Raw genomic sequence first — 11,716 nt, forward strand, 5'->3', positions numbered from 1 at the left:
GGCACCTACCTCATTCAGCAGTGGGCCCACATTTTCCCTAGTCTTCCTTTTGCTACTGATGTACTTGAAGAAGCCCTTCTTATTGTCCTTGACTTCCCTTGCCAGGTTTAATTCCAAGTGGACCCCAGCCTCCCTCGTTGCATCCCTGCATACTCTTTGAGCTTTTTCTTTTTTGAAGCAGGTATTGCATATCCTCTGGCCAACACAGAGTATATAATGTAGCATTTATTTTGAGACAAATGCATGCAGGGGCCTGGGCCTGTCCCGGTTATGCATTACTTCCAGAAATGGTGCTGCATCAAATCAAAGTTAGTAATTTTGCCAAAGTGGCAGATTGGTTTTTATGCAAATAGATGATCCTGATTAGCATATTTGCAGGCTGTAATGCTTCTCCTTTATGTTAAGAAATAAAGGCCCTTTTTATGTAAGATGAAGGATTGCTACAAATATCCAATAATTCTTTTTATCTAATTCAGAAAAGTTGTCTTTTCACAGAAGTGAATGAAAAATGAAGCTCTGGTGTAGAAATACATGATTGTTTTGTTTTGAAAACGCACATTCAGGATGGGAGGTTTCGAATGAATTACAGGATGGCTTTTCTTGTTTTGGAGAGACAGAAAAGACAAATAATTTAAAACATACTAGTGATACCGAAGACAGTCTTCATACAGCTATTTGCAGATCTGATATAAATTTGAATTCGCAATTCAACTATGAAAAATTTTCAGGTGTTCATATTATATTTTTTGTTTGTTTTTGTAGCTGAGGATATATAGGAGGATATAGGTTCGCTCTTTTTTTAACTGCTTGGGCAACTTTCAGATATTTCAGAATTTTTTTTTTTTCCATTATCTCCTCGGTAACTAACAGATGTAGCAATCGTGTTGAATTGGTTTTAAGAATTAAGCATTTAAGATTAAGCTAATTTAAGATTAAGCACAAATATAAGCAACATATTGTATTTATGCCAATATCGTAAGGAAGTAGAAAGACCATGTCTCCATATGTTCATTTTCTTTCAATGAAAGGCCAGTCTTCTATTATATGATATTTTAAAATAAAAACCTATGTATTTTAGGGAAGAGTTTCTTGTTCCTAGTGACATTTGCGGGCTCAGGAGTGGTGTGCTACAACACGCCACAAACGAAAACTTGCTAGCTCCAGGCATTGCACATTCTCTGAGGTACCACGACATCGACATAAAAATGTTGCCTCATGAGTTGTGTCCAACCTCAAGAAAATACTGCAGGAATTAAAAAGTGCGTGTTACTTTTCCACCACTCCTAACCTGGTAACTTTACTGTTTTAAAGGCTCTAATTTTGCTCTGCAGCTGCTTTACAAAATCGCTTAATTGTTGCCATTGCTTGATACGTTGCTGTGATGAACATGGTAGACTGGATTGAACTGTAATTCAGTTAATGCCTGTCAGTCCTCGTGCTCTTGGCAGTGTTTGTAAATGAAACACAGAACTTTCCCTTAGACTTCTAAGGGCACTTTGTTTCAAACTTGAGGTCAAATACAGGCATACTTCATCTTATGCTAATGTGAAGGAAAGATTTGAAACAGTGGATCTTAATTTGGATTCTTCACTGCTGTTTTGACCTATGTCACTTTCCCTGAATGAGTGAACGTACCATCAGTCTGAAAGCGCCAACTTCGTATGTCCCACTAGACTGTATTTAAAAATGCTTTTTTATCACTTCTGATGAGTTCTTTAAGTTCTTAGTGCACTGAAGACTTGAAATAACTGCTGTTTAACTTATTTATTCAGGTCATGTAATGTTTGCAGAAATAAAAATGGAGAATGGAAAATCAAAGGGCTGTGGAACAGTCAGATTTGACTCACCAGAATCTGCTGAAAAGGCCTGTAGGATAATGAACGGCATAAAAATCAGTGGCAGAGAAATTGATGTACGCTTGGATCGCAATGCATAATTTAAAACTGTGTGTTCAGGAACATTCCTATGTCTGTTTAGCTTCTCTATCCTAGTAAGTCATTTTTAGTAACATTGTATGCTTACAAAAGCTGTAAAAAGGAACTTTTAAATCCCACCAGCCTTTAACAGTATAGTGTTTAATATACTGTGATACTTGTTAACTGAATCTTACTATGTTTGGTTTTTAAAGACAATTTGCCTGATTTTTGTTGTTTTTTTAGAGGCACTGAGCACCTGCAGGTCCCTGTAGACCATGGAAGCTTTGGATGCTCAGCGCCTTTGGAAAATTAGGCCAAGTGTCTCTAGTCATTCAGTTTAAATGAATGGTTATACTGTTTTTAATAAATAAGCCATTTTCTCTGTTAATCTCAAGATTGCATAGTGGGATTTGTTTAGTGTTTTTTGATTTTTGTTTTTTTTTTCCCCAGTGTGTATCAGCATTGTAATGTAAAAACTAGATGTCTTTTTTTCAGAATTTTGTTTTTATATGTGCGTCGTAGTCATACTGTAATTCTTGACTCTTAAAAGAAAGGGCTCCAATTAGGCTGTGATGTTTTCGTTCTACTTAATATTAGTTTAATGACATGACTTAGTTCTGTAAATAAGATTTAGAGCCCAATGGGAGTTCTGAAATTTTTATTTTGACTAAATGAAGAAACTGATCTTTCTCTCCTGCTTTTATTTTTTTTTCATCAGTCTAATCACTGATTAAAACTAGTTACCACAGACCCTTGTAGGATTGTTCCCTATGATGCCAAGTTCATATAAAATTGATAATACAGTAAATACTAAGTACAGTACAAGACAAATTGCTCCCAATTTTTTATCTATTTTCCAGCCATTCAGGTGAACTGCCAGAAAAACAAAAACAACAGAACAGATGAGAGAAATGGCTGTGTATGTCAAACCACTGCTGCTCACTTCTATGGGTCCTGATGTATTTATGAAGGCAGTTTTTATAAACCAGGGTATTCCCAAACAGAGCATATCAAATACGTTGGATCCTACAATGTTAGACATAGCCATATCTCCATTTCCTGTAAAAGAAGAAATACAATAAGTCTGCTTAATGGTATTGTATAAAATTGCCAAACTGTTTTGGAGGAACAGACAGTCAGCCCTCAGTTTCTCAGAGAGCACCCTTTTCAGACTTTTCATTGAAAGAACAATAGTCATGATTCTACAGAACATGGGTTTGGGTACCACAAGCATAAAAAAAAAAAAAGTCTCCCTAAATCACCAGCACCTGCACAGTTGCACTTAAAACTACACAGGCTATTATAAAATCCAGTCATGTTTCAAATACCAAGACCTACAGTTGTGTTTTGCAGTAAAACTGTAACACTTGATCAACAACAAATCAAACCAATCTAGAATACTTCTCTGAGATACTCCGAGAGGTTTTTAAATGTCTGAGCCACAGCTTCTTCAGGTAAGCTATTTATTTATTATTAGTAAACTTAAGCTCTAGAAGCTGGAGCAAAAATTTTGAACTTACTCCTTGAATTTCTGGAAATGTTGATTAGAATTCTTTTTTCATAGTACCTTTTAAACATATCCATTGGAACACGCCTGAATACTAAAATTGTTACCTTTTTGAGCCACCAGCACACTTGCAATTGTATCTGGTACACTTGTTCCTGCTGCTAGTAATGTGAGACCCATTACTGACTCTGGAATTCCCAGTGTTTCACCTGCAGTTGATAAATAATGGTAGAAAATGCAAGTATTTTTACTTTAAGGTTCATCCAAAGAAATTGCTTTAGATTTTGTTTGCTGGAGAAAAGATGAGTAAATCATACAGTAATTTCAAAAGGAATCTGTCAGCTAACTTGACTAAATATGAAGTGACTGAACCATGAATTAGTTAAGAACAACAACAAAGAAATACCATCCTGTCCTTGTTCTTCAATCAAATAAAAACGGAATTGTAGTGTAGTAACCATCTTAACAAGTTTTTCAAAGACCTGAGTGGAATGTCTCCAGTGGTCAAGACAATACCAATTATGAATTTTTTCTTTCAGATACAGTAGAAATTTAAATATCAAACAATTTTCCCTTTTTTTTTTTTTTCTCTCCCCTCAATTTCTGTGAAATATAAGTCGTCTGTGTTTGGGGGTATCTCATCGTTAGTGCTCAAAAGTCTCATGAAGCAATAACTCTTATAATCACCCACTCTTTAAAAGGGGAGGAAAAAAGCACATGAATTTTCTCTATGAGGAGGGTCATTAGGATCATTACTACAGTATTGTCTTAACTGCATGGCTTTACCATTTCACTCAATTAGAAAATTCTTTTGAATTTGGAGGAATCAAAATGCAGAATTTTTATGAGACTTGTAAGTGCAAGTAATCCTTTAAAGTGAGAGTTTCCTTACGTAAATACTGGTTTAAATTAAGAAAAGTTTTAAATGGTTATTAAAACAACAGCTTATTTTTCACCACTTTCTTTTTAGCCCCATGTGTCCTGTAAGCTTACTAATTTCTCACTTAAAATACAGGGAATCAGATCTTCAAAACTGTTTTAGCAGTTGTACCATTCACAAGCACCAATATGCTGAAGTATTTGATACCTCTATTCAAACTATCAATTAATTACTTTTTAGCAAAGAAAATAGTTTAAGAAAAACTATCTTAGTATTTTTTTTAGAAGTCTGAATTCCTACTTGTAATATTTGGACACTAATAAGAATAGTTTTCTTAAAATAAGAGGCAGTATGCTGTTAAGCTAGGTCAGCAGTGCTGGCCTAGTACATACCAGCTTAGTCTAGATCAGCCCAGTAAATATGTGTTTGAAATGACTTGTTGGTTCAAAGGGACTAACACAATCCTGTTGCAGAATTTGTACTGGTATTTATTCTTCCATCACTCCTAATGTAAGAGAGTTGTAGGATGAGGGACCAACAAGATCAGCTCTTATAAATCATCCAGGCTGGAAAATAATGGTTCATGCCACGCAAACCAAGGTGAAATATGAATGAACCAGCCTTATGTACCTAACAGTAGTTTCTAGCCCTCTGAAGGTTATAAGATAGAATCTAAACTCAGGTGAATCTAATTTTTTGTTCTATTAGATAAATTTATCTTCTATTTAATGTGTAGGGGTTTTTTCTGGCAACTGACCATAAAGAGAGAATGGTTTTATTTTTCTAGCCTTTAGTTAACTTTGTGTATCAGTAGCAATATCTTGCTATAAGTAGTCAAACTTTCTTTGCTAGCAACAGAAAAGTGTACTAAGTTAGGTTTGTTCTTGACTATCAAAATTTAGTCCCTAGCTCTGATACCTTTGTGACATTCTAATAGGCTGTTTATGCAACGATAGAATCTTTGAGTTCCCCTTCATGAAAGAACTTGGACTTGATTATAATGTGTGTGTAATTTTTAGCATTTTAACGTGTAAATAGAACATATTTGACCTAGAAGTAGTGGGCTGAAGACCCCAGTACTGCTTGTGATGGCTTCAAAGTGAACTAACACTAATACACTATTTGAATCTCCAGTGTACCTGCTTTCATATGAATTAGTGCTTTGACTAGTAGAACAGCAATAACTTTAATTTGAATCCTGTTTCAAAGGCTCCTAGCATTCAGACAGTAAACCCTTGCTCTTTACATACAAGTGGAAAATTATTTGACCAAGGAGTGAACCTGGTGGGTGTTAAATCCAGCAATAGTATTTTCTCAAAGGTTTACCAAATGTGTAGGTCTGTTTTTGCACTGAACAAGGAGTTATTCATTGAAATTAAGTTGAAAACAAGTTTAGGATGCTGAACTAGCAGAATACTTGAGTAGGATTAGTGAGCTATAATGTGGAAATGGCAAGCTTTGTGACATTTTTCCTTGTTTATAGATTTGTTTTCTGCTTGTTCTTAAAATTAAAAACTTTTTTTCTTAACCTGACTGGGGAAACAGTGAAATGAGGAAACTCTTAATACCTTAAGATACTTTTAAGAGAATGTTTTTATGCACAAGTTCATACCCCTTCTCTCACTTCAATGCAATTCTTTTACTGCTTCACTTTATGATGCAGATCTGTAAGAGGTATACATACACACACACACCAAGAATGTTTAATAAACACATGACGCTATCATTGAAATAAAATAGTACAAAAATTTGGGAGGTTTTTTTGGCAGTTAATTTAATGCCAAATCTTTTACTATAGCGTTCAAGAAAAATATAGGTATAGGAATAATAGATCTTTTATCGAACCCTGAACCTTTAATTCCAGTCTTGGTGGATTACGTGTTTGTCAGACTTCAGCTTGACAAGGTTATTGCTGTGTATCTAATTGTTTCACTTCATGAACCAGTTTAGTGAAACTGTCTCTTTTTAAATACAGGCTGGTTTTTGTAGCTATGTAAACAAATTCTCATTCATGTGATGGTAAACAGTCTGAAGCAGCTAAACTTTAAAGTGGTTTTCATTAGAGGGAGGCAAACTAAGCAATCAAACATAAGTTTTTGTTGGTTTTGTTTGTTGTTTTTTTTACAGCTAAGTATGTGTTGCTAAACTGACTGTTAATTGTGGAAAGGAAAACTCTTCACAGGAAGAAAACTGTTTTTTCAGTGATTGTTGATTGGTTGATTCTGTATAGCAGCAGCACTTTAGGTACCTACCTGCTATTGTTATCATCCATACAAGAACGTAAGTTATTGCAGAAATCCATGCTGCTGAAATGAAAAATGTCACCATGAACCAGTTCCTCCAAAACTGTCTTCTGCAATCTGGTATAGTCAAATAGAGTAGTGTAATAATTGGAAGGGATAACACCCACAAAATTCTCCTCACATCTGCTTCAGGCATGGTGAAGACACTTGGATGATCTGTTGAAGAAAAAGCAAATTTTAAATTGTAGCATTAAGCTTGAATCCATAGCATACAGTCATATTGCTGGCCTCTACTTCTGAGAACACTGAAAAAAGGTAAAAAATACTTCCTCAAATTCTAGCTGTAGTCTTACCCAGTACCTACATGACACTGGACAAAACTCTGAACTCAAATGTTCTTTATTACCATGTCACTAGGAGAGAGCTAAGGTGGATGAAAAATGAACTTTTCTATAAAGGTGTACACAGAGCATTTACCAAGAGTAAGTACCAACTGCTGTTTTTTGCTAAAGTGAAGAGGAAGCTGATAATCTGTGTTCACATCCTAGCTATTCCTTTACTGATTTAATGCATATTTTGGGCTATGAACCTGCCATTGTCATAAGAAAACAGTGTATATTAGTACAGTACGAGTGAGTCTTTCAGCTGAAGCTGCATTTTACAAGCAGTGTTGCTGGGAAGTTTCAAATGTGCACAACAAAGACTGATGGAAGTCTTCTGTTCTAATATGACACAAATGAGCAACTATGCTAACATTCCTCTAGCAATTAACTCTGATTTTGCTTAGTGTTATAATCCAGGGAAGAATAATGATTTGCGGGAGTTTTTTGTGAAGAAAATCTTATTTATATCTCAGAATGTACTCTTTATTAGAACTGATGCAGAAAGACGTGCAGAGTGCTAGTGACAACTGTAATAATACCTTCAGAGATTTCATCAAGCCCATGTAAGCTTGTTGAAAGTTGAGAGTAGTCCAGCTTGTCTTGAAAAATTCCGCTATCTGTTCTTGACTGTTTACGAATTAGAGGTCCATGCTCTTCCTGCCATCCACCCAGTGGCTGCTGCTCAGCATTTTCTTCCATAGCTCTTGTAAAACACGTACAGCAGGGACTGAACTTTTTCATGAGATATTGGTTGATTTTAATGTCAAAACATAGTACCAGAATGTAACAGCTGTATATCAATAATAAGGATGCACTTTCATACCTAGAATGAAAAATAGATTTTACATAACGTGTAATATAAAAAAAACCCAACTCTTTAACTCATTAAAATGGCATGGCGTTAAAATGGAGAGAGAAAATTTGCATGAGTAGCAAAAGGAGAACACACGTAAGCATCTATTTGCAGTTGTATGGCCAGTGTCATGGAAGATCATGAGTGTCTCCATATCTTTTCAGCAATTTGATCAATTTCCCTTCCCTGCAGAATCTTGTTTCTGTACTGTATAGCTGCACGTTTTCCAGGGGATCTTACTGATAGAACATCTTACTGATGTTTGTGAAATTGAGTTTTCATATGATGGTTGAAGAGAGTGATAGTATGTGCTATTTTGAGTTAGAAATTTCAGACACTTAGTGCTGGACCTGACTGACTTGTTGAGGCAACAGGAGTTTCAGTGTTGATGGAAGAGAGTTAAAACATCAGAGGCTCATGATCTGCTTCTGGCAGACAAATGTTTTTCTTAACAGTGATGCTATCAAAGAAAAGGCTCAAAAGAAGTAAGCTACGAAGACTATTTGCTATGCCAAAACAGTTATGATAGAATTTGTCAAGTCTGTACAGACAAACCTATGCAGATCAAATTTATAAATATGCAGGGTTTGAATATTTAGGTAATAATCTTTACAAGGATTGTGACTTTCTGCGTTTTTAAAGCAACAGGATGTTTAGTTTTGAAGTTTGGGGGTTTGGGTTGTTTGTTTGTTTTTCAAAACATTGTCTCACTAATCTCCAGTCAACATGAATTCAACACTACTTGCGCTCTTACCAGTAAACTCTGTTGTCAGATATCATCGCAAGGACTGCCGCTGCACTAATTGTATATGCCAGACAGTCTCTAAACAGCGGCCAACAGGATAGCCTTGAAACCTGCAGATCACAGATTCATTTACTTTTCTTAAACTTGTCTAATACTTTCACTAAGTGCTGTAAATGCTGCATCAATATGTTGTTTCTATATTATGTAAAAATTTAAGATTCTTAGGAATGACTTAAGTATGATATTTAACAAGTTAGTGTTTTTAAAAACTTTCATAGCAAGTTATCTTAAAACTGATTACATCTGGTTTTGCTACTAAATAATAAACTTGACGGTTGTCATAGTAAGTCTCTCTTGGCTTTTGTTGGCAAATCAGAAAGGATAACCATTTGGCTCTTAGGAGCAGAACTATCAAAGTTGATACATACCACGCTGGATAACAGCCCACAAGCTGCAGAAATACCGAGAAGATTATAGATTGCTGATCCAAGGATGGTGCTGATGCCGATATCTCCCTTTGTCACGAAGACTCCTATAAGGAAAATGACTCTCCGGTATGTTTCAGTTTGGTATGCAAGAAAAAGAATTCTAGATTCTGAGGAGTCAAAACATATCTCTCTCACCTAGAAAAGCGGTGACAAGCTCTGGAGCAGAGCTTCCAGCAGCCATAAAAGTTGCTCCAGCAACATCCTGAGAGAGGCCAAGGCCTGAGGATAGAGCAAAAGAATTGCTTAAACAAATAAATACTTCATTAGTCTGTACCCATTACTTGCATTAGTATATAATGTTAGAAGCTACTGCAGTTTAATAGAATAAACTTTGCTTACTTTCATAACAGTTAATGCATTTATTTGAAATTGGTAACATAATATATTGAAGACATAGCCTCATTTATTGGGCTGATTTATTTCTAACTTTAATAAATAAATTAGTTTAAATACCAGAAAAGAAGGACTGATAATACAAGAGATTTGGGTATGATTTTAAAACAGGCATACTTATGTGGGCTTTAACTCTGTTTCATATGGGTAATAATTGTGGGGAAATTCCATGGACTCTAGTATGACATTGCTACATGATCCATGTCAAGTCTGTCTGTCTTCCAGGGAAAGCCATGCTACTGTGTCTTCACATACCAGAAATACTAGTTAAATTCAAACCAGTGCTGCGATCTTAAAATCAAATTTGCACTTCATATGGACAGTGTAAGAGCCTGTGTCTTGCTTGAATGAAATGAGATTTTTGTTCTGGTAAGTTGACTGTTTCTGAAATGTAACTCACTCCTCACTCTGCGGATCAAGTTCTGCGCACCAAGAACAGGGACGTATGGCTAACTATGGAAAAAGTCTGACAAATGCTTACTTACCATCAATAAAAAAATATCAGCTCTACAGCAAAGTTTAAGCTTACATTTTCTGTAAGTGTTCTGGTCTGGAGAATGTTTTCTGGTGTTCAGGGATGAGTTTCCCTAAGGGAGTTTTTTTATACGCTTGGCAATGAAAAGCTGAACTCTCAGCCAAGACTGTCTATTTCAGTGGTCTGCAAAAGCCAGGGGAATTATTACAGGTTGATTAGATTTCATAGAACTGTTGTAACCGTAGTATTCCTTTCTCCTCTGTCATACCTTTAGTGTGTAAACAGTAGCTTATCCTGATACTTATTCACTACTTTGAGAGAAGTATAGAAACTTCAGCAAGGTACTTAATTGCCATGTTTTAATACAGGGAGAGTTTTGGTTTCTTTGTTTGGTGTTGTGTCCCTCCACCCCCATTTTTATTTGTTTTTGCTTTTGCTAGGAACCTGGACATACTACTGCTCACACCAAAGTTACATTGTCAGTTTAATTAATTTTGAGGAAGTTTTAAGATTTTCCTCCAGAAACAAGGAAAGCAAATTTTAAACGAATGCCTGATTTTTCAATATAATATTGATACATTGTATCAAATTAAATATTGTATGGATAAGTCTAACTATGCACAGAGGAGACCCTAAACTTACTTTAGTTTTGTCTCCAGAGCACTCTAACTTTGAAGCTTTCTTAAAGAGAATGTTCTATACCGAGCTGCTTAGTTTTCACAGGAAAAAGATGAGGATGTTCACTTACATTCACTGATGATCTCTAGAGAAGGTAGGAAGTAATCATCGCACACAATGGACACGGCCAGAAACATGTAAAGTATAATTATGAAATAGATAACGATTCCTCCATCCTTTCTCTCCTGCGGTGTAAAAAATCCTTCAGGAAACTCCGATGAAGAAGAAGGGACACAACCCGTCCTGTTTTCTGAAAGTCGAGCACAAAACTGTTACACATCCTAATCCCTTTCCGTTTTCCAGGCTGTGGATTAGAACTATAAACGGAGGATGGCTGCAGTGGATTTCTGTCTTTCAAATAGATCTATTTTTCATCTGGGGACAAGGACAGGTGCCGCGATGTCCTCAAAGCGCCGCACACCCGGAGAGGGCGGAGGGCAAGACATCACCCGACGGCGGGACGGGCTGTGCAGCCTGTCAGCGACCCCCCCCCACGGCCCCGCCGCCCGGCGGGACGGCTCCGCTCCCTACCTGTGTCCGGGGCCGGGCGCTGGGCCCGCGCTCCCCGCGGCGGGGGCTGCCAGGCCGCCAGCAGCGCCAGCACCAGCAGCCGCCGCGCCGCTGCCGGCCGCCCCGCTCCCGCCCGCATCTCGCCGGCTCTGAGGGCGGGCGGCGGGCGGGCGGCGATAGGGCCGGCAGGGTCACGTGAGGCCGCCCCCGTGCCCCCTCCCGCGGCCGCTCCCCCTCAGGGCATCCGCGGGTTCGGCTCCCCCTCAGGGATCTCCCTCCCTCAGGGGATCTGGGCGGTTCTGTTCAGTCCCCCCCTGTCCCTGGGTCCCGCCAGCCCGGCCGCTGCGCCCGGCGTGAGGGCAGGTTTCACCTCAGGGCTGCTGGCAGCAGGTCCCGGGGCTGGACCGTGGCTGAGGAGGCAGGCAGGGTGCTGCCGTCATCTTCCGCCTTTGGTTTGTGGGGAGAACGCAAGGTTTTGGCCATCACGAGCGTGCTTCTAGTGCAGACTGCTGAGCGCGATACCCAGCTGCTGTGTGAGTGTTTGGAGAGGTAGAAACCAGCAATGTGCACTCGCAGCCCAGAAAGCCAACCCCATCCTGGGCTGCATCCCCGGCAGTGTGGCCAGCAGGGCGAGGGAGGGGATCC

The 11,716-nt window shown here is 38.1% G+C and overlaps 2 protein-coding genes across 2 annotated transcripts in view; one reads left to right on the forward strand and one right to left on the reverse strand.

The window, feature by feature from the left end:
- MYEF2 (myelin expression factor 2) overlaps positions 1 to 8,874 on the forward strand; it is a 27,102-nt gene extending 18,228 nt beyond the window's left edge. Inside the window, exon 17 of the mRNA XM_054214186.1 lies at positions 1,773 to 8,874. Coding sequence (XP_054070161.1) covers positions 1,773 to 1,936 — 164 coding nt within the window. The 3' untranslated portion in view covers positions 1,937 to 8,874. The remainder of the gene's footprint in view (positions 1 to 1,772) is intronic.
- SLC24A5 (solute carrier family 24 member 5) lies at positions 2,653 to 11,210 on the reverse strand. Its single transcript, XM_054214185.1, has 9 exons — positions 11,093 to 11,210; positions 10,632 to 10,811; positions 9,151 to 9,234; positions 8,956 to 9,059; positions 8,537 to 8,637; positions 7,469 to 7,752; positions 6,556 to 6,762; positions 3,531 to 3,632; positions 2,653 to 2,975 (listed from the first exon to the last, which is right to left on the reverse strand). Exons 1-9 carry the CDS (start codon positions 11,208 to 11,210, stop codon positions 2,653 to 2,655), a joined length of 1,503 nt encoding a protein of 500 aa, XP_054070160.1.
- Positions 11,211 to 11,716: the final 506 nt, after the last annotated feature.

This window comes from Rissa tridactyla, chromosome 9 (assembly GCF_028500815.1).
Source record: "Rissa tridactyla isolate bRisTri1 chromosome 9, bRisTri1.patW.cur.20221130, whole genome shotgun sequence".
NCBI classification, from domain to species: Eukaryota; Metazoa; Chordata; class Aves; order Charadriiformes; family Laridae; genus Rissa; species Rissa tridactyla.